The sequence below is a fragment of the Ambystoma mexicanum genome, chromosome 5q (genome assembly GCF_040938575.1).
Source record: "Ambystoma mexicanum isolate Mex_15411 chromosome 5q, UKY_AmexF1_1, whole genome shotgun sequence".
Taxonomy (NCBI): domain Eukaryota; kingdom Metazoa; phylum Chordata; class Amphibia; order Caudata; family Ambystomatidae; genus Ambystoma; species Ambystoma mexicanum.
The window spans coordinates 1,117,935,259-1,117,958,266 of NC_090933.1; the positions used below are offsets into that span (position 1 = coordinate 1,117,935,259).

Genomic DNA, 23,008 nt, shown 5'->3' on the forward strand with positions numbered 1-23,008 from the left:
CACTTCTATTAATTCAAAACTACACGTAAAATACACTACAACCAACCAATTCACTTTGTATGGTATAACTTCAAGGTAAGTACCCTATGTTTTAACGGACCGGTGTTGTGAAACAAAAGACGTTACCGGGAATACATATACGATCACTTTTTGACAGTAATGATAGTCTGTCTTACTAAAGAAACGCGTATCTGCGGCAAGAAATGTTACCGGGGCAAAAACACACTTAGCACCCGAGTTACCCAGAGAGAGTTGGGGGCAAAAATCATAGGCAATACTTTTGTCAAGGCAGACAGAATCAGAGAACACTTGTTGACAGAAATTCAAGAGTCAATAGGCCGGAGCCAGTGTCAAGTGGAACCGGGTTCCTGTTGTCTAGGATCACACAGTCCGACAGTTCAAGATTCAACATAGCCAGGAGTACTTAGATATTGTCAATGGAGGAAGCAAAAGTTACAAGAAGGAGGGAAGATAAGGGCAAGCCTTGTAGGAGGAGAAAAGGGATTCACCCGAATTCCTCAAGCAGAACACAGTACCTTATTCAATGAAGAAGCTGGTGCCACGGCAGTTGTTCCTGGTAGTTTCCTGCAGACCCACGGTTCCTGGTGCTTCAGCAAGAAGGACGACGTCTGGAGGGGTCTGCACCACACAGGGCTGAAGCCGGCAGCAGCGACGGTGAATAAAAGGAGCGCTCCTTAAAAACATGAAGCTCTTTAGATGGCTATCCAGAGCACTACAGCAGTGTGCAGCGATTTCGACCACGAAGAGGATTCTCTGGCTGTAGAAGATGAGCTGGTTATCCTCACCAGGCTCAAGGGAAGAAGACTCCGGACTCTATCTTCTCTGGTCGTCGAAGGGTAGATAGCTCAGGACTGTAGCAGGGCTTCACCGGGACGGGACAGTTGCAGCAGCCGAATTCTTCTCTGCTTCTCTTCGGTTCCTTGTAGTTCCAGTGGCGACTGACTTCTAGCCCAAGAGTCCTGCCTTTTATGCGAAAATCCCCCATTCACACAGCATGGCTGTCAATCACGCAGCAGGGGGGGTTGTCCGGCCTGGACAACCAGCTCAGCCAATCATGGCAAAGTGCGCCTTGGGTTTCCAAGGATACCCTGTGCAGGGGGTGACTACACCCTCCCTCACATTCAGCCCACCCAGACACCCAGGCGCCTAGAGGAGGGCTTCTCGGCAGAAGCCCGCCAAAAGACAGTGAACAAAGAAGGCAAACCTGGTTTGCCGCGCAAAGTAAAACACAAGAAGGATTTTAACAAAACACAAATGGCGAATAAACCCGACCAGAGCCAAAAGAAAAAGTATTTGGTCAAGCAGGTTTATGTTCGAGGCGAATATAATAGCCTAAACAATACCACGTTTATATAGTATAATCGCGGTAGAAAAGGTTAGGGTAGATACCACTGCCACCAGCCAAGTCTAACTGTTAAAAGAGCGAAGTAATGCTCTAGGAGGTACAGATAAAAAGAGCTAGGGATTAACCCTTTCCAGTACTCCATGTAAGATGGGGTGTACTGGATCTGTGGTTAAATGACTATGTAAAGTTAATGGCAACTTTACCCTTTTCTGGGGGACAGTAGTCAGCCTCAGAAATGGAGTCGGTGGGAAGTCTAAAAGACAACCCTGTGTCACTGCACTGAAGGTGCAGTGTAACACACAAAAGGGGGCTACTGAAGTGGTGTACTCCAGAGTCCTCAATCACAAAAACAGAGGAAATACACATAGCAAAACATGGGTAAGAGTGGGGGAAAAGCCGACACTCTTACCAAATGAAAAAATAATCTCCAGAAGACCAGCAAAGCTGCTGGGGGACTTACTAGGTGAGGGCAATTAGCCATATAATGAGAAATTCTCCGTAACAGGGTGGATGTCCCTGCCAACCTGCTGTGAGAGGTGAGCTGGGCCCAGAAGCAGGTGAATGGGCAGCCTGTTGGAGAGGCTGAGGAGCTTGGAGAATCAGGGTCTCGCCAGCCACCACGGAGCTATCAGAATGATGCAGAGGTGACAGTTCTCTTATCCTGCAGATCACCCCGTGGACCAGGGGAGTGGGAGGAAATGTATATGCTGTAATGCTGTTCCACTGAAACTGGGACGCGTTGCCTAGAGAGCCAGGACCCTGCCCTTTGCAGGACACGAACGGCGGGCACTTGCTGTTGGACCAGGTGGCAAAGAGATCCACCTGCAATTGTCTGCTCCCAGTCTGCTGAGCGTGTATGCCTCCAGGTTGGACTCCCCTGGGAGGTGGAATGCACTCAAGTAGATGTTCTCCAGGGCCACTTCCCACATGCTGACCGCTAGACTGTACAGCAGAGGGCACCTGGTGCCACCATGCTTGTTGATGTAATACATGCTGGTGGAGTTGCCAGTTTGAATGAGGACCACATTGCCACAAATAAGAGGAAGGAAAGCTTTGAGTGGGAGCCCAATAGCCTTCAGCTCCAGCCAGTTGATATGAGCCTCCTGATCCTGAAGGGATCAGACTCCATGGACACTGTGGTTGTCCAACATAGCGCCCAGGCCTTCTAGGGATGAATCTGTGGTGGTGACTTGAGGTGCTGCCTGTTGGAAGGGCTTGCCCGTCCGCAGGTTGCAGTCTCTGGACCACCAGGGAGGTCCGGGTGTAGAGAGGGAGGAATGCTGACCAGCTCCGCTTCGGAGCCCCGCTCCTGATTCCATGAGGCTGCAAAGTGCAGCTGCAGTCTCCTCATCTTGAGTCTTGTGTGGGTTACGGCCAGTAGGACCGCTGCCATGATACCCAATAGATGCTGGTACCACCAGGACGAGGTCACCTCTCGGCTGGGGAAGTGACCTGCAGCCTTCTTGATGGCCAGGATCTTGTCCTCCGAGGGAAAAACTCTCTCGGAGCTTGTGTCCCATATGAGGCTCAGAAAGGTCAGGCTCTGTGTAGGCTGCAGCTGAGACTTCTTGAGGTTGATAGAAAATCCCAGCTCGTGGAGTGTGATCATAAGGGCGGAGGAAGTGTGGTGAACCACCTCCAGAGATCTCCCCCTGACGAGCCAGTCGTCCAGGTACAGGTAAACATGGTGCTCCTGGGCCTTGAAGAGGGCCGCCATTGCATTCATAAGTCTGGTAAATACCCTGGGGGCTGAGTTGAGGCCGAAGGGTCAAACCTTGCCCTGGAAATGGAAGCCCATGATCATGAACCGAAGAAAGGAGTGATTAGGCTGCCCAATCAGGACGTGTCGATACGCGACCTACGGATCCAGGGAGCACATCAAGTCTCCCCTGCACAGCGTCTTCGCAATGAGTGCTGGCGTAACCATCTTGAAGTTTTGAAGAGGGAGGGAGAGGTTGAGGGTGGAGAAGTCCAACACAACTCTCAGACTGGTTCTTCTTTAGTATGGCGAAAATCCTGGAGTAGAAGCCCAAGCCTCGCTGGGAGGCTGGGACTTCCTCCACTGCCTGGCTTTCGACGAGCGAAGGAATTTCCGCCCGCAGAGTTGTTGTCCCAATCAGTGGGGGTGGAGGGGAAGTGAGGAGGGAGCAGAGGGAGAAATTGGTAGATGGCACAGATAGGATACAGGGGTCCGTGAACCTCTGACGCCAAGATGGTGTGTGAAGGGCAAGCCTGGCCCGCCACCGGAGACACGTGGACCCGTGGCACATCATTTAGAATTTTCTATTTTTATTTATTGCATTTGGATATACGGCCAAACCCTTGGTTATCACGGCGAAGGTTACATTTGATTTAGACATTTCAACTTGAATCAGTACATAAATCTTGGACTTCTTGATCGGTTACATGAGTGTATAAAGGCAGGTAGGTTACACAATTACAGGTAGGTTACACAGTTATAGCTGAAGAAGTCAGAGAGAACATCTAGCACTGTTAAAGTGTGTTAAAAACCCAGGTTTTTAGTAGCTTCTTGAATTTTGGGAAGGAGGTTTCGTTGCTTGGATGGGAAGCAAGTTCCAAATGTGCAGGGCAGCAGTAGGGAAGCTAGCGTTGCCTGCCCTGGAGGTAGTGAAACGTGGGGCATGGAGGTGTGTGCTAGTGCTGGACCGGAGTGCTCTGGCCATGGTTTTGCAAGAGTATTTTATTATCATGCCTTCTTTCCCTCTGAGGCTGGTGCAGAGGAGGGGGACTAAAAGAATCCCTTGCTCCCTCCCTTCTGTTTGCTCCGGTGCTGACTCGGAGAACGGTCCGGCTGCCTCCATTCTTGGAAGCCCCGTAACCCGCCGACCGCCCACCCCTTGTCAGAGTGTTGATGCGACCGGGTGTATGCCCTGGGGGCATGGACTTCGTGAGGATAAAGACTTTTCAGTTTGGGAACTCCTTTTTATCTAGCTCCTCGTCCGTGATGGAATGGAAGAGGTTGCCACCCTCGAATGAAGGTTCAATATGCATTCCTGGATGTCCGGGTTGAACTTGGTAGCCCGTAGCCAGGCAGTCCTTCTCATGTCCGTAGCGATGCAGATGGCACGGCCTGAGGTGTCAATGTGCTCCACAGTGGACTCCATGACGTCCAGGGCCACCAATTTAGCTTCTCCCAGCCCCGCCTTCAAATGTGCCTGGCTCTGCACCGGAAGTTCTGGAAGCTATTTCCCGCCAAAGCCTTAATTAACAGCTGCCAGCATGGCGTCTGCGTTGGATTAACAAGGTGCAGTGAGGCGTTGGAATAAACCTTCTTTGCATAAGCCTCCAAGATCTTCTTTTCCTTGCCTAGAAGCGCCGAGGACTAGGTGGCAGAGGACGACTGAGGCTTGTAGTAGAGTGATGCTGCAGTGGTCACCAAAGAGTGCGGTTGAGGGTGCGCCAACAGCAAGACTGGATCCCCCTCCAATTGCCGATACTTAGCGTTGAGGCACTGATTGACAGGCTGCGCCAAATGGGATTTAAGCCATCCCTTTTTGGCCATGGCGACAATGTCCTTCTGCATCGGGATCCCCGTTCTAGCCACTGGGCATAGAGTGAGGGTGGAGGTGTGCTGGGCGCCGAGGGCTGCGGATTAGGAACCAGAGCCGGTGGTTGCTGCAGAGGCTGTTGTGGAACCGCCTGAACTATGGGGGGCAGGGGAGCCAGAATTGAAGGAGCCGGCAAGGGCAGCAGGGACTGCACAGGGGCCTGCAGCGCTGGACAGGCGCAGGCAGAGGGGCTGGTGGGAGCATGTGCCTGATCAAATCCCGAAGGATGGCCCCAGTCTGAGGAGATCTCATGAGTGTGAGGAACTTTTCAAAAAACCTGTCCTCACAGGCTGATGGGGTGGCAGGTGGTATTGACGGGGTAGTGGCCAGCTGCTGGGGCCGGTGCATACTCTGTCTAGCCGGTTGCGGGGTAAATTTGTCCTGCGATGCTGAGGCCACGTACCTGGTTGAGACCAGTCCCACCTTGACACTTGTACTCCCACCTGCTCCGCACCAAGGGGCGGTATCGGACAAGCGCCCATTTTGTCCGGTGTGCCCAGCAGTTGGGGTTCAGATGTCCCTCCTTGCGATGCCCAGATGCGACCAGCGGGAGAGTTCTGCCTGGAATACAGGTAAGCTATGTTCAGGACTGGGCAACCGGGGTAAACATCCTCCCGCCTCCCTGTAGGTCTGCGACCCTTCTGGACTTCTCCTCACCTTGAGCACCTTAATGCGGTGAGTAGGCGCTATGCGCTGCGCTTAAGATGCCTTACCTTTGCTAACCTGTTATCTGTTCCTCTCCACAGGTCGCGATACTCGCCCGGAGTATGGAATTTTCGTCGTGATGCTGATTGAGGAGCGGCCGGTGAGGTAAGCCTTAAGGCACAGTTCGTTAATTGTACAATGTCTAATGCCTTGTTTCTTCTCTTTTACAGGTCCGTCGATCCGGGGGAGCGCTGGTTCCAGGATGATGGTGGGAAGAGCTGCAGACCACTGGCGATGAAGTTCAGGTAAGCTGCTGCCTTTTCTCACAATGTCTTCTCCTTTCCTTTGCAGGTGCTGTCCTTACGAGGTTCATAGCTGAAGCTGAACACGGTGAGTGTTACGTTGCAGTAATTCAAACTAACGCGAAACGTGTCAGTCTATTCGGGTGTGGTTTAAATAGCTTCAAGAAAGAAGTCCAGGTAAAATGGTCCCCATGGCACCACACCCAAAAACACTACACTGCAAGCCTGGTTTCAAGGATCCAGGTTGTGAGGATGCCTCCACATGACTGGCATTAATGAAAAGTAGTTCCCAAGCACAAGTCCATATTCAAACATGAGCCTGGCGCCAAGAAGGCCTATGCTGCAATTTCTTGGGTTTAATGGGGGCAGGAATCAAGACTCTCCCTGGCCCATAGGTTGGCCAGGGGGTCTTCAGAGTGTGGGTCGTGACACTGCATGCCACGTATCAAAGTCGTGTTGCTTGCCATGATGGGCCCGGCCTCCTCCAGGACTCTTGGTGGTGCAGCACAAGACCTACCCTGCATTTCAGGACGGGGCCTGGTAGGCGCGTTGCCCTCTGCGGCATCGCCGGTAGTGCTGCTCCCCCTCAGACATTTGGCCGGTACTAGGGTGTAATCTCTCGGGTGTAGACCTGGCAAAAGAAACTTGCGGCCCCCTCAGCACTGTCTCTGGAAGGATCTAACGATCCCTCGGCCTGACAGCCAGTAGCTGGAATAGCCTTGGTACCTGTGCTGGTGTGAGAACCAGAAAGGTTCCTCCCACTCAGGCGTTTCCTTGGGAAGGAGTCGTCTTTGCAAGAAGTGATGGAAAAAAGCGGCCCTACCTTGGGCCTTGACTTGTGTTTGTCCTTCAAATCCTCTGGAGGAGACTTCTCGAAGAGCTCCCTTCACCGAGCTATCCTGTTCTTCAGAGCACGCGGTGTAAGGGCATTGCACGCGGCACAACCCTCCCAGCCATGCTCAGGGCCAAGGCAGCAGAGGCAAAGAGCGTGAGGTCGGACGTAGCGAAGAGCCCATCGCAGGCTGGATACCCACTGACATCGACATGCGCCGGGGAGGAGTGTGGTGCCAGAAGTACCGATTGAATAAAAAACACAAGACAGAAGACATTAAAAAAGTATCAGGGGAAGAGCGCGTGGTATTACAAGGCCAAAGCCAAAATCAGGAGCGCTGGTGAAATCGGCCTGTTCCCATAGACGCAGAAATGGGGACTGGCGCCTGTGGGAAGACTCAGGGGAGCGCATGCTCCCATGGCCGTGCCCCAGCGCGTCTCTAAATTTAAAGGGGTATAAGGTTTTTTTCTGGTGAAAAAGGTTCTGTCTCCCGTCCCTAGCGAGGGACGCCCATGCAGTATGGAGGAAAGGGAGCGGGCCGTAGGAGTAAGTGGAAACACATGATGCAACCACAGAATAAGGTTAAACTGCCACCAACCAGAGCCTGGGCACACTGTATGAGATAGGTTACTTCGCCCAGTCGAGTCCCCAGTGAGATGTTAATAGAATTCACTACAGAAAAATGATCAGCGCATTACACAGAAAAAGTCAAAAGAAGAGGACACAGTCAGGAAGTAGTCACTAGCAACTGCAGTGGTTACCAAAAACAAATTCTGAATATTTGGAATTCACAAAAACTTCATATAATGGACTGGAGGTGGAGGTGCTGACTCAAAGTACCAGAAGAAGATTTGCAATAGAAAGAATACCAGCAAAATATTTGAAGATAAACGGACTGCCTTTAACAAAGTGTACTTTGAGAATGTTCTCTTGTCCTGTATCCTGTATGTGGGCTTTCCCATTCCATGTGGTTAGCCCATTGAGTCTCCATTCAGTATTTAGGAGGACATTAGGTATTGACTCTTCAAGACATGGATTTAATTACTAAGCAAATACAACACTATTCAGATTATCTTTACGTATTTAACTACAGTTAGAGCAGGTGTTCAGATAAAATGTATTTCTTATTCCACAAAATAGTCATTTTTAAATTTGTATGTAAAATGTAAATGCAACTTTTTCAGAAGAACAACCTTCTTTTTAAATTAGTTATTGAAGATTACATAAAACATAGGCTGCCTATGAAAATACTTACATGTCACTTGCGGGAGTGGGTTTTGGTGAAGGACTAGGCAAATCTGCTTCCATAATTTCATTAAAACTAGTGTTTCCTACATTCTTGGCCAGCTGGAAGAGGAAACAAAGATTCTTACATGTTGCTAAAGTTGTCACATGTTTTACATTCGACAAATAAAGATAAATAATGTAGTGCACATTAATATTCATAAATAAAGATGTATGGGTTGGGGTAATATAATCCATGCTCCTTTCTTTATTCACCCAAACTACATCATTCATTTTTTTAAAATTAGTTCAAAAGCATTGATTAACACAAAGCATTGTGCGGGAATAATACACACAATGATTTTAATGAGAGGTAGGAGAAGCCAAATAGACGTTGCAGGTTGTTAAAAATAAGCAAAATAAACCACAGGACTTTGCAGAGAGGTTACCTTTATTATGTAAAGCCCATAGTTGTGCCTGTTAGCTTTCAATACCACTAGGGTCTCATCCTCATGCAGTCACTGCCTGATGTTACCTTTATTATGTAAAGTCCATAGTCGGTTCTACAATATTTAAAGCAAGAAACCGAAAAAAATAACATGTTCTACAATTCTAACATTTCCACTGGCTATTTGTCATTGAACTCCTAAAGAGCACTATACATTAAGCAATATGTTTGGAAGTTTCCTTTCTTGTGACTATCAAAATACCACCACTCGAACATGACAATTCCATAGTCCGCACAAAATACAGCATTTTAATTGGCTGGCACGCTTCATGGGGCAATTGATAAAAACTCTACCCTAATTGACAGCAACACCTGAGACAGCTTGGGCTGTAACATGCCACCAAGACAGACCAATCATACAGTGAATGGAAATCAGTGAAGTGAAAACTTTGTTGCACCCCACTGAACACCACAAACCCCCATAATTGGCCCTCTGGGCTTCCTGGCCCTTGTACCTGCTCACTCTGCAACTCCCATCTCAGGACATGCTGCCAACTCTGGACACAACCTTATAGTTATCTCCCTGCAATAAATAGCTATATGAAAAAACGTATACAGGGGCCCTGCTTCTGGAAATTAATTTCTTGTATTTATTAGTTTTGCCAAGGCGCTTTCACAGGTATCAGGTAATAAAATTGCAGCAAAAATGTCGCCAGTAAAAAAAAATTATTGCGGCAAACCAAATGCTGTGGTTTGACCTGGTAAAGGTGTACTGCATTATACCATTTAAAGGGAGCGGGGGCTCCGGGTGTCTGATGTATTGACCCACTTTTGGCTCTGCTATGCTTCATCACTCTGTCATGGTGGTGCCAGAAACAGCAAAATGGCCGCAAAACCTTGTGCGTGCCAAAACCCCTGAAAATCGCACAACAACGCACAAAAAGATGGCTGCTCAATCTGCCATGCATGTCGTCAGTGGTGGAACAGAGCTCTCACTACTGAAACGTGTTACTGGGCTCCACAACAATTGAAAGTGGAGTGCAGAAGGAAAAAGCTGTGCTTTGCTAAATGAAACTCCTAATATTGCTTTAAATCACCTTTTCTTTGCTGCTGAAACTTCAGAATGCAGGTACAGAACACCTTCCAAGTTCTCGCTGGGTGCTACAATTCACTTAGTTTAAGGAATCACTGTGAATTTACAAGGTCCTGGAAGGCTAAGAATAAAAAGGGATCTCCACAGCAAAAGTGGCCTGCCTGTGGATCGGTAAATAAATCTCTGTGCAGCAGAGGGCTACCTGTGATGACAGCTGTCAGGGGCCTTCCTGATTAAAACTTTAACATGTTATAAACTGAAAGTCAAATATTTGCAATATAAGAGGCCTGTTGCTGATAGTAATCCATATTGTAGTTGTTTTTGATCCCATAGGTTTAAAATCTTGAATGAGAATTCTATCTGTTATTTGATGCAACAAGTTTGTTTTGTGCTAAAGTAAAGTCAAAAGAATTTAACAATTAAATTAAGCCTGGCTGGGGGATGTAATCCTGCCAAGGGGTTGCCAAACAGGTTCTATCCAGGGGGAGGGCATTCCTCTCAGCAGATGCTGGCTTCTTGTTTCCAGCCCAGGACTAAACAATGGACATCCTCCAACCCAGGATATTGAAGGTGTGAACGGTCATAAAACTGTTGCAGCCAAGCAAACTCCTGGCTGACAGAAGAAAATTCCAAAGGAGGGGGCTACTACATGCTTCAAGAGTGACAAATACTGACCATTTGGTGTTAACAGGATATGTAATGGACATTTTTAGAAGGTGTATAACTTATTATCAGAAGGGGTGCCATGGGATGGAAGACATGTCACAGGCCACAGGTGGAGGTGTGCTGGAAGGAGTTGCAGAAATGGGCGGAGACAGAAACCATGGTATGACAAGAGGCGAGCGCTGTAGGGGGAGAGGAAGAGGTGGGAACCCTGATGGCAAGGAATTCATTAGTAGCGGAATTGTTTGGAACAATACAGGATCTGACAAACCACGGAACGTGAGACCCGACCACATGAGGCAGATGCAGAGAGCACGGAATAAATAGGCTCGTAAGGGAGGGTGGGATAAGGGAAACAGTGACCGAAATTAAGCAAGGAATAATTGAGCTGTTGATATTTGCACTGCGTGTTTGGTTTGTATTATTTTGTTCGAATAAGTCAAAATCATTTTTTAAAAAAACGTATCATCAGAAGGGGTGCAAGATCTGAAAATGGCAGATTAACCTAATATTTAGCACTACCATTGAAAACTTAGTACAACCGTGTAGCTTATTCTGAACAGGAATGGCAATAAATGTGGGTTTATGGGGACTGTATTTCGGCTAGAATTGTGAAACCTTATACCCACATTCCCATGGTAAACGTGCATATTTGTGGAAATGTACAGAAATATTGTTCTCATTACAAAATTGACAAAATTCTGCAGAAAGGCGAAAAAGTCGCAGAGCTGTGGGATTTTGAGGAGCAAATACTCCATAAAATATGCAATCTGTGTATGTGATTTTTATAGAGGTTGCACATGTGTAAATATGTATTTTGCCAAAATTAGAGTGTGTTCCAGTGGCTAGGGGTGGATTCTCAGCATCATAAAATGATACCATAAATATGACACTCTGTTTCTCTCTTCCTATCAAGGCATAGAGTAGACTCTGACCCAATCACCTTTCACAGGGGCAAGCTTAGCTAAGCCGGCCCAATACTCCCCTTTCGTGATGTCATCTGGCATAATGTATAGGGACAGCTGACAACACATAGGGACTTCTACAACTTTTCTATCTCCCGACTGCTGGCGGAGCGCTCTGCTGATGAAATCTACATCTTCCTTGTTCCAGACTCCAGAAACTTGGCAAAGCAAAGGCCTATGCATAGCTGAAACACTCTCAGCTAGGCCTCAAATTCTAGAAAAGAATCCCAAAAGCCTAGGGGAAGCATCATAATACAGCTGGGTGTGCCGTTAATGCTTGCCTGCTGAATTGAAATATCCTCAGAACCAAGAAGGGCAGATCCCGTGCAGTCCTGTGCCGTGCTGTGACCAGAGAGCCTTGCTGACCCTGTTCAGTCCGATGTGCCCAGCTGTCAGACCGTGATAGATCCGATTCAATGGTCCAGAATCCTGGCGGTCCAAATTCTTAAATCCATTTGTTTTGTGAGTATTAACAGGAAGCTAGAAACTGTTGATTGATGTGCATTATCTTGTCCCCTCTGAACTATCCTTACTTTCATAATCAGTAACATTGTCTAAATCCATAGTGAAATCTTATTCTGTCCTTTTCCTAGTCATTTTTTCAACTTTGATCTATTAATTTCATTCGAGGGACCAGCATAGCGCTCCGAGGTGGACATCGAGGAACCAGGATTGAGTCGCGAATTACTCCTGACTCTTACGTTGTGCCGTCCTGGTGGCTTAGTTTGGATGCTCTAGTCCATAGTCAATATTTTTCTGATTTTAAAACTGAAGCCTCTGTCCAAATTCTCGCGCCTATTTTACAAAAACGTCTTTACTAAAACCTCTATAATTCCCTCCGTTTTTATGATAGAAACTCCTACTTGTACCCAACATCGATAGCTATCCATTGCAATTCTCCCGTTATTGCGAATATTGTGCAAGGAAAAGCTTGCCGCAAATTTGCCAAAACCTTAAACGTGTGAACTCTTTCGATAATTTCCCACTTTGCCTTTGAGATCCAAACTACTTTCTTCTGATTAAACCATTGCTTGTGATTGTTTGCATTTGTTCAAAGCGGCTCCCATAGGAATTTATAATAATTTAAGCATTTTTCCACACATTTATAGTTCGTGCTCAGTCACTTTAAAAGTCATACTGACAGTTGAAACGCCCACTTCGTTTTTTCTCTTTCTGTTTAAAGGGGGAAGTGAGACACTGTTTGATCTGTACTATTTCTGAATACCTGCTATCTCCTCACATCCATTTAATTTTGCTTATTGGTGGGTGGAGGTGTGTTGCAAGGGGAATTGTTAACCCCAGTGCTATATGTTTCAGACCCATTTAAAGTTGTGTGTTCTCGGTTGCATTCTGCTTGTGTTTATAAATTGATTCCCAGTGCAATAAATATACTATTCTGTGTACTGTCACCCCACAGGTGATTGTTGTATCTATGAAAATATATATTGTGATTTTGATCTTAAATAAATAAATACATTTTACAAACCAGCCTGGTTCCTGGTCCAGCGTGACCTGGGGTATTTTTAAGTAACTGGTGTGATACGAGTGGTACATCTTTCAAATAATTGAATCTATATATCACTTACGTTTTTCCATTGCGCTGTACGCTAGGCCGAGAGCAGAGTGTATAGCCTGGTTGAAATCCTTAACAAATCTGGGGGCTCGAGTCCGGAGTTTGATTTCAATATTGCTAGGGAACCCCTCTTGCACAAACTGTTTGTCAGGGGCGAGTGGCCAGAGCAGGATGAAAGTCTGGCTGTAGGAAATCAAACAACAAGTCACTGTCAAAGACTTAGATACATGGCACGACCAGGGTCCATCACACCAGGCAGTTAGTGAACTGTATATGGCCCCAAAAGTAAAAGACCAATGTAAAATTGCCAAAATAGCGGCTTACCTGTACCTCCACATTGGAGTAATACAGGAAAAAAATGCCGAAAGCCTAGATTTGGCAAAGAGACAAGTACAATCCCTAGAGAAAACCCAAACTGATCTGGACTCTGCAGAGCAAAGGCTACAAAAGAGCCAAGAATCAGAGATAGAAACTGGACAGTACCTGACAAGATTAAAGGACGATCTGGCTCTCCTGCAGCAAGAGAAGGCAGAGCAAGATACCAAACTACAGACACTGCAAAAGGCGTGTCAGGAAAGGGTGGACTCTCTGCAAGAGAGTCAACACAAGCTGGCACAACAACCAAATTATAATAGAGCATGCGCAGAGCAGATAATTGCCCTAGAAAGTCAGATTGATGAACTAAAGGAGGAAAATAATAAATTAATAGTGAAGGATCTCCACACTCAAACAGATTTTGATGAGGAGCGCCAGAAATTATATGCCATTAGAAAACAAAGGGACGACCTGGCTGAGCAGAGGGGAACTCTTGTCAAGAGAGGGATGCCTTAGCCCAGGAAGTTAAAAACCAGGTTAGAAGAAAGAAAGTTGGCCCTCCAGGAGCTTAGTGGGGTCAAAAACGAATATGAGAAGCTACTAGAGCATACCAGGATGGAGGAAGATGCCTTGGGAGAGAGCAATCAGGCCAAAGATGCTAGAACTCAGGAGGTGAATCTCATGCAGCAGAGATTGGCCCAGTTCTCCAAATTCAGGCAAGAAGTACATAGACAATGAGGCTCTCTGTGAAAAGAATGACAGGCTCCAAAGACAGATAGCCATGCAAGAACAACTCAGAGACCAGTAAGCCTTAATAGAGGAGCAAAAAGGTCAGATATTGGCATGTCATCAGGAAATAGGGGCTGAAGGAGATGAGGTAAAATGGGAGAGAGAAAGCCCTGAGCATAATCTCAGGATCCCTGGTATCAAGGACTTTAATCCCTTCAATTCCATGGACTCTGCCACCCCCATGTCCACTGGCTCATATGAACCAAGGGCCACGGGATGGCAGACTTCAACACAATGGGAAATATGGGACTGATAGATCAGCGCCTCCCAGAAATGGATGGGCGGGCATCTATGTACAGGTTTCCAAATGCTAGGGCCAGCCTCGCTGATCAGGGAGACTCCAGTGAGGGGAGAATCAGAGAACTGGATCCTAAAAGATCACCTACTCAGCTATTCACTGGTGGGGAATTCCATGAAAATATGCCCACAAAGAGCATCTTAAAAGCCTCTTCTCTAGCTAGGACAGTGGGGGGTAGGTGGGGTACTCAGCCATTCCTAGGAGCAAGGGAGAGTCAGAAGACACTTCTGAGCGCCACAGGTTTCAAGAGACTAGGCCCTCACATTCTGCCAGCCATTCCCAAGCTCGTAGAATCAGGGAGAGCATACAGGAACAGACAGCCACCTCTGGTCGCAGTGCCTCTGAGTCAGAGGATGAGTGGACCAGGGTGACCAGAACTAAAAAGGCCAACAAAGTTAAGAGAGCTTTACTGAAAGATCCCCTGAAGCAAATCAAGGCTATTAGGAGCGTCATCACGCCCTACCATAAGAATGCCAAATATTCAGTTTGGGAGCACCTTGAACTGTTTGAGCAAATGATGGAGACTTTCCACCTGAAAGACAGCCAAAGCTGTAACCGTGGTCTGGGCCAAAGCAACGCAGGCAGAGGGCGTGGGGGTCTGAAGTTGGGAAGAGCCTGTTGCAGGATGGACACCGGCTGAACCCTGTAGAAGTCGGCATGCGCCAGGGAGGGGCGCGATGCCTGAGGTCCAAGTACCTGAATGGCAAAAAAGACAAAAAAGACAAAGAGAACCATCCACGCGTGGAATTACATGGCCGAAGCCAAACCCAGGAGCGCTGGTGAATTCGGCCTGTTTTCCTCGACGTGGAAAAGGGGACTGAGGTGTGGCGTCGCAGGGCGGAGTCAGGGCAGCGCATGCTCCCTGGGCTGTGCCCTGCACACCTCTAAATTGATCGTTCCCCCCCTTTGCCATTTACTCCTTTAGAGGCCCACCACCCTAGTAACTCCCTTTGGCTTATGTTTCCACCTGAACACTCCTCCCCTCCTCATTCGGACTGCTTATGTTCCTCTCCTTGGTCGGCTTCCCGCTCAACCTCACCCCCCTTCTCTTTTCCCCCACCGTCGACCACAGCCAGGGTTTTAGCTCCGCCCCCACGCGCGCAGGTCGTCTCCCCGGACTATTAGAAGCTCCTCAAGATCCAGGTGGAGGATGTCTGCACCTTCTTGCAGTGTAGTTATGCGCTTTTGAGCCCCCTCCCACTCGAACACCAGACCAAAGGGGAAGGTCCATTTGTATTTAATCCCCTGGCCATTGAGTTCTTTAAGGACCGGGCCCATTTGGCATCTCTTTAGCAGAGTGCTGCTCGCCAAGTCCTGGAACAAGGCGATATCGTGTTCATTGTACTGTATTGGCTTTTGATTTTTTGCCTCTTGAAGAACTGCTTCCTTTTGGGCGTACCTGGCAAAAGTCGCCAGGACGTCCCTAGGCTTCTGTGTCGCTCCTCTGCCAACCCTGTGCACCTGGTCTAGCTCTACTGCATCCGGGGGCGACAAGCCCAGGACCCAGCAAAAATGGCTTGAACCACTCCCTTTAGTTCCTCGTCTCGGACCGTTTCCGGCAGCAATTTAATCCGTATATTGACCCTGCGGGACCTACTTTCCATGTCCTACATCTGAATCTCTAGATTCTGTGTGGCCACGTCAAGCCTTTCGATCGCCTCACTGTGCGCCGTCACTTCCTTGTCCATCTCCTGCAACCCTCTCTCCAGGAGGTCGGTTTGCTCGCCCTGCTGCCGGAGCTCCTGCTTCATCTCCCCTAGGGCCGAATTGAGATCTGAACGCAGGAGTTTAAACTGTTCCTGGAACGTTTTCTTCAGGCTGGTTTGCAGGGCGAGCATCTCTCCCCTAATGTCTTGCCTTGATAACATGGCTGCCATGTCCCCTTCAAGCGGCATGTCCGTGTCTACCGTGCCGTCCCGCAAACTTTTGGTCGTCTCTCTTCTCTCCTGCAGTGGCCAGATCATGGGGAGAGTGCCCGAAACATCCCCCGAGGTCTGCAGTGCTCTCCCGCTCTTTCCTTTATGTTTGGTAGCCATCCCAGTGTGGGTTCCAAGTACGGGAATCTCACCACTGCACGCCGTTGGTTCCCTCCTTTAGGCCGGGCGCAACCGCCCCAGAGGACCAGGCGTCCTGCCTCCCGCTGGCCTGCTTTCGTCGCCGCCTGTACCTGGGCGCTTGTTCCACCTCCTGCCGCACCCCCCCTTAGGGTTCCCTTGGCCTCTCGAGCTGCCCCGTCAGAAAGCACCTATTCTGTGATCCAGCGCCTCTCAGACGTGGGCACCTCCCAGAACGCCGAGGAGGTGCCCCTCTCACCACCGCATGTCACTTGGAATCCTAGCTGCTGAGGGAATATCCCACTGTGGGCCCAGTGCCTGGATCAGATAGCCCACTTGTCCCTTCCACCACGTTGAGTGAGACCCCCACAGGGCGCAAAACAGGGTCCCACCCCAGAGGCCACACTCCTTCCTGGCCTTGCCTTCTGTCCGTGGGGCGCACCCCCAGCACAGCCCCCAGCCGCCACCTGCAGGTTCCGGGGGGCCAACCTCCAACCTTCACCAGGTCGACTCCCCCCAGTGCCTCCTCACCTGGCCCTTCCCAACCACGCTCCTGGCCCCGTAGCCGTTTGTGCTACTTCCAGGGAGATGCGGTTCCTAAATGGGAGCAGGCCCTCCGTAGCTGTCCGCCGAGCCAAGCAAGCCCCACACCACCTCCTTCTCTCCTCCAGGTGTGGGCGCTCCCGCAGCAGTCCCTTCTCACCGCGGCCGGCCACTCACCATCTCCAGCCGGCCAGCCGCTACGCCAGGCACCGCCGCTCCTCCTTCGCAGGCGGGGGCAGGTTGGGGATCCGCCCGCCCACGCCGCTGCTATGCTGCACGTACACAGGTCCCCAGCGTCAGAGCAGCCACGGTGAGCTGCCCAGCCGCGGCAGCCCCGAGGCCAGTCTGGGGTGCGCACCCTCCGAATTACTCCAGAGCCACTCGGCCGCCGCAGTCCCCCCGCGGCTGGTGTCACACCATCTCCCGCCACGGGCACTCCTCAGCCGCAGGCTAGCCAGCCAGGCCTGCCAGGCCTCGGGCGCTCCTCTCGCCCCAAGTTTGTTTCAGGCCGGCACGACAGCGCACGCAATCGGCAGCGCGCGGGTGTTTTCCTCCGTGTCGCTCAGTGTGCCAATTGTTAGGCAGAAACCTGTGCAGTTCCCTCTGGGACCACTGCAAAAGATTTAGGACTACAGGTGTTTGGCAGTAAACCCACTTGGTAGCAGTCTGTACCACACAGATTCACTTAGTAGCTGTGGCTGAACAGTCAGACTTCGCTCAAGAAGAGTTAGGCAGTATACAGAGTATTCACAACAGGTCAAGAGCACACAATGGAACAAGTAAACACTGACCAGGGCTTGGTGTAAAAGAGATATAATAATTTATTTAAAACCACATCTAGAAAAACACACAGGCACTAATAATAAGCAATTCAAAAACACTGTCACTAAAAGATATACACTCCCTTAAAAGAATATTAGACAAGTCTTAAGAAAAGCCCCACTTATTTTCAGACAGCGGTGAGCGCTTAAAGTAGATGGCACTCTAATAGTTCGTTTTAAAAAGGGAGAGAAAAGCAGAGAACAAATTAAAACAGATCCCAACACTTTTCTAAGAACATAGCAAGTGAGGAAGGCAAAGTAAAACCGTGAATTCAGAGTTAGTAGGCCGGATCCGCTTTAAGAGGATCCAAACAAAATGTGTCCAAGGTCACACGGTTGCAGTGCACAAAAGTCTTGTAATGGTTCAAAAAGAAGTTGGACCAAAGAAAGGGGACCAGTTAGTGGGTCAAGGCGGCCAGCCCAGTCCAGAAGGTTAAGGAGTTATTATTACCTTGTTGCAATCTTTAGAAAGGGAGGCCTGGCGGACACGGTACCTTGAAGTGGTGAGAACGCTCCAGCCGGGCAGTTTTTCCTGGCAGCGGGTGCAAGTCGGTGCTTCGTGCGGAGGAAGAGAGGATCTCGTCGTGGAGGAAGACAGGGGCCCGTTGCACTGCCAGGGAAGAAACCAGCCGCAGAGTTTCTCAGGTACAAGGAGCGGTCCGTTGATTCGCAGTTCAGTGGTGAGTGGCTATCCGGCCGCCGGGGTGCTTGGCACAGGCAATTCGACCACAAACCGGGCTGGGGTGCGAAGAAAGAAAGGTAAACTGGTTGTGCCCACCAGTCAGGGGAAGAAGCCTCTCCAGCCGGGAGATCTTCTCCGTCGTCGGGAAGTGGTGAGTCGATTCTGCAGGGCTCCATCGGTGGTGTCATCGTGGTAGGTCGGTTCAGCTTCTCCCTCGTCGGATTCTCAGGTCCTGTGGCAACTTCTGAAGTTCCAGTCCCCAAAGCCCTGCTTTTATGCAGAAAACCCCCAATTCACTCAGCCTAGCTGTCAATCAAACATGCTAATCACACAAGAGTGCGACTTGAGTTACCACAGTAACTCAGTCCAGGGTGCCTTAACCCCCTCCCACACCCCCTGTGGTACCAAGAGAGAGTGGCACCACTTTTGGAGGCTTCTGTGGAGAAGCCCGCCAAAAAGTGGAACAAAGGGCTCGACTTGGGTTGGAGTCACAGAAGAGAACACAAACGCCATTTTAGAATCGAGTCTTGGCAAAAAATACCAACCGGAGAATTAATATTAATTAAATAAACCGGCGGTATGTTCGAGGCTATGAGAATTAAATAATGAAAGCTGGTAGCCTCGAACAATGGAAAATCCCATTGGAAAATATTTGCGGTCGAATATAAAAAGTAGTTTCCACTGCCACCAGCCAAAACTCGATCAGGGGAGACGGAGACGTGCCCCCTTGACTAACAGACCCAGGGCAATCGAATTGCCCTGACCAGTACGTCCACAATATGATGGTTTGTACTGGTTTCTGTACATAATTTGGGACTAGTAAAGCCAATGGTGACTTTACATGTCCTGGGAGTAGTCAGTCCCAGGGTATGGAGTCTATGGTGGGGTGTCACTAAGACACCCCTGTGTTACTGCACGGAGGGTGCTGTGTAACACACATAGGAAAAACACATGAGACCCTATGGAGTAAAGGACCCCATAGCCCATAAAACACATTACCAATCAAAGGAATACCATTAATCATGTCCAAGAGTGGGAGAAAGAGAGTCTCACTCTTGGCAGGAGGAAAAAAAACAAACTCCAGAAATCCAGCAAAGCTGCTGGGGGACTCACCAGGTTAGGAACTTCAGCCTAAAGAGAGAATTCTCCCTAACACCAATGCACCAGGGCCCCTGCCTGCCACTTGGCCCCGCAAATCTTGGCTCATAGACTGGGTGGTGGGCACAATCCCAGGTCTGGGGTGCGGGAGCTATGCCAGCACATCTACTCCCTGCAGGCGGCCATCTTGAATCGTCTCCATCTTTCATATGCTTTATGGATTACCTTATATACTCCAATGCCAGGAATACCCTTTTCTGGAACTTGCAGATCCTCTGGTTAACGGTTAACTCTCCTGCCAGGTATCTTTTTTTTTTTTTTTTTTTTTGGAGAAAGAGTTCACGGCCTAATGTGCTTTGTTCACCAGGTCTTTCTACAATGTTCACTTGTATAAGACAGTTACACTCCTTAACTGTTTAAACCTCTTACTTCAGGTACTACTTGTCCCAACTTCCCCAATATTGACATCTCATATACGGAGGTGTGTTAAGTTCTTTCTGTTAACCTCTTCATTAACATCTCTTGGCCTGTGGAAATACTTGTTCCAATTTTCCCCAAATTGATATTTCATATAAGGAGATTTGTACAATCACTGCCTTTCAGCTTTATCAACATCTTTTGGCTAGTGGCAATGCTTGTTCCAATTTTCCCCAAATGGACAATTCAATTGTTTGCTAGTTTGTAGACACATCCTGTGAATACCAACTTCTCTGGGCCAACTCAACTCACCAGTGTAACGTGCGGCTGCGGCAAAACTATGATCTTTATAATTTTGCTTTGAAAATTGGAAACAATGCCTGTATTTACAATGTGATGATTATGTGACCAATTATGAATAGGTTCAATCACATGCCCTGAGGAAGGGTTTTGACCCGAAATGCATAGGCCATCTGTGTGATATTTTCTGCCATACGAATTAATTAGCATGATTTGCTAATTAAATAGAACTGAATAATAACAATAAAAAGCTGTTTTGAAAAAAGGAACTAACCCTGAAGAATTTTTTTTTATTTGAATTATACCACTTCACAGTGGTTTTAGGGTGTGCAACCTGCACCGCTGGCCTCACGGCCAAGGTCTCTTTTTTGCAGTGCCATTTAGGTAGACATTAAGGATGACTCTGGAGGAGTCGAAAGAAGCCATGAGGACATCCCAGCGAGTGCCACCATTTATGGGAGAGGGGGAGACAGGACACAGGACAGAGCACAGAAATCATATGGGGTGAGGGTCCATATATCCGACGAACGAACAAAGAGGATATCAGTGAGGGTCTGTCTGGATGAGGTGCTGGAATTGGTATCAGCGATAGGGAGACCAAGGTTGGAGGCCAAGATATCCTTTTTAAACTACTTCTTTCCAGACTTCGTGAGAAGGGTAGGATAGTTGATAGAGAAGCAGTTGGAGTAGATGGGAGAAACAAAGCGCCATAAGTGGGAAGAAAGGGGAAGAGGAAGGAGTAAGCAGGAACAGCGGTATAGAAAAAGTCAGTGGGCTAGCAGGTTACAGTCAATGGACAACAGTTGAAAGCAAAATACGACCAAGTTTGAATGTCAGGTTAGATGCAAAATACAGCCAAGTTTGAATGTCAGGTTAGATGTGGGCCGAGTAGTTAAGGAGTTTGAAGTGGGAGTCCGATGGTAAAGGTGAGTACAGAACACTGCTTCAAATGATAGCATAACAGGGAGAGGTGAGAGTTCCCACCGAAAAAAAGAAGTACAGGGTAAACCGAGAAGTAGGGAACCAACCAAGCAGATTATGGTAAGAGAGTCATGGTAGTGCCACGGTCCAGGGGTAGCAGCCTCAGGGAGGGTTGGGCTGTGGTAGAAGTCTCATCTGACAGCCTGTAAGCGGACAGGAAGCTGACAGGGGCCTTCAACGGGGGGTCCGGCTAAAGCCTACTGGTCCCTGATAGGGCACTTTCAGCAGGTACACAGGCCAATCCGTGAGCAGGAACGAGGTAGGCCCACACAGCCAGGCCTCACAGAACAGTCCATAATGATGCAGCCATTTTAGAGGATCCACCAGGTGGCAAAAAGGACAGTCAGGAAAGGCAACCTCAGAACAGGGGGTGAAACAGAAGATAAAGGCGCCGTATCCAACGCTGACAACACACTGCGGGATGATCACATTATTCATTGGTCGTCATTTTGCAATAAAGGTGCAAACAAAAACAAATGTTTTCTTAAAATCAGTCTTACTCTTCTTTTTATCTAAAAAGATACATCTGCATCCAATAAGCAACAGCGTTGCACAGTACGTGATGTCACAGGAGCTCCTACCTGATTTCCAGCAGAGAAGCGGAGATGGTGTTCCAAATGCACATTTCCCCGGCACGTCCCCAGGTAGGCCTCACAGCTGGTTCATGAGGGAGGAGCACTCGGATGATGCTCCGGTGTGGGAGAAAGCAGGAAGAATCAAGGAGAGAATGTAGGGAAGAGGGTTGATGCACTGTTTCACTGCCTTGAAGGGAGCATTGTTGGATAAGGTCTTCTGGTACTAAGTAACTTTTGCTATGGTAATTTGTTTGCTGGCAGTCCTGAGCTCTAGGTTGGCGTGATGAGGTTTTGGGCTTGCTCCTAGTTCTGTGGTCTCCTCTGCCTCCGTACATTGAGGAGAAGGCCAAGGCAGTTTTAAGCACACATGCATTTTGCAGGTGAAAAGGAACAAAGGCGGTGTTTGTCATGCATGTATTTTGTAGGAGCCTGATTTTTAGAACCTTCGTTTTTAATTAGTTTAACTTTTTAACATAGTTAACCATCTTAAGGTGGCTTCCACAGTGGGTAATATGTTTGCTCACTGATTGGCAAATAGGCACTGGACAAGCTTACGCCTACGACATTCTACTACTCCGAAAAAACAGTCCTTCACCAAGAGAAGGAGCACTGTCAGCTTTCAGCTATGGTTGAAAATAAATCTGGAAGCAAGAACTTCCTTGTTAATAAGTCCTTTAAAATAAAGACTGCTTTACTTACAAAAGGATACCTGCTTAATTTTAATTTTGTGCTCAAACATAAATTGGAGAGGAGGGAATTCATGTGATGAAGCCGAGCTGACCAGACAAACAAATTACTTACCTCTCGGTAATGTTCTTTCTGATGGATGTTCCTGCCACAGATTCCTCATCTATGATATCCATTTCCCAGGGCAGCTGTTCTGCAGAAACCCGCTACCAGGGGCACTGCACGGCTGTGCGTCTGTTCCATTTGACGCCTCCATGCATCCCATGCCGGAAGTGACGTCGGAATCCGTATAAGTAGCTGTGCTGGGCCACATGACCTAAGTTCCAACCTTTTTCCCTAGCACTCTGACGCTAAGGGACCGTATAACAGATGGCATACTAGTTTCCCCACATGAGGGGCAGGTAGGGAGGGCCATGATGAACCTGTGGCAGGAACATACATCGGAAAGAACATTAGTAATTTGTTCTAACAGATTCTTTCCTGCCACGGATTACTCATCTATGATAGACTGCCAAAGCAGTACCTAATCTGCCAGAGGGAAGAAGCAAGGACACCACTTAGACCAGAAAACTCTGGAGGACTGTCCGACCAAAACGGGCAACCTGACCGACAAAGGAATTCAAGCAATAATGCTTAGCAAACACGTGCAAAGATGCCCAAATCACAGCCTAGACAATCCTCTGGTAGAATGAGATCTGAGACCCTCAGCCACATCCTTCCCAGCCAGATCGTAGCATTCTGTGATGCAGAGAATGATCCACCTTGACA

The 23,008-nt window shown here is 48.4% G+C and overlaps 1 protein-coding gene across 5 annotated transcripts in view; it reads right to left on the bottom strand.

Annotated features, from left to right (window-relative positions):
- ASAP1 (ArfGAP with SH3 domain, ankyrin repeat and PH domain 1) overlaps positions 1-23,008 on the bottom strand; it is a 2,617,237-nt gene that overhangs the window by 1,297,383 nt on the left and 1,296,846 nt on the right. For all 5 annotated transcript variants that reach the window (XM_069621633.1, XM_069621635.1, XM_069621634.1 and 2 more), the window contains one exon: positions 7,970-8,061. In XM_069621633.1, the coding sequence (XP_069477734.1) occupies positions 7,970-8,061 (92 nt within the window). The remainder of the gene's footprint in view (positions 1-7,969; positions 8,062-23,008) is intronic.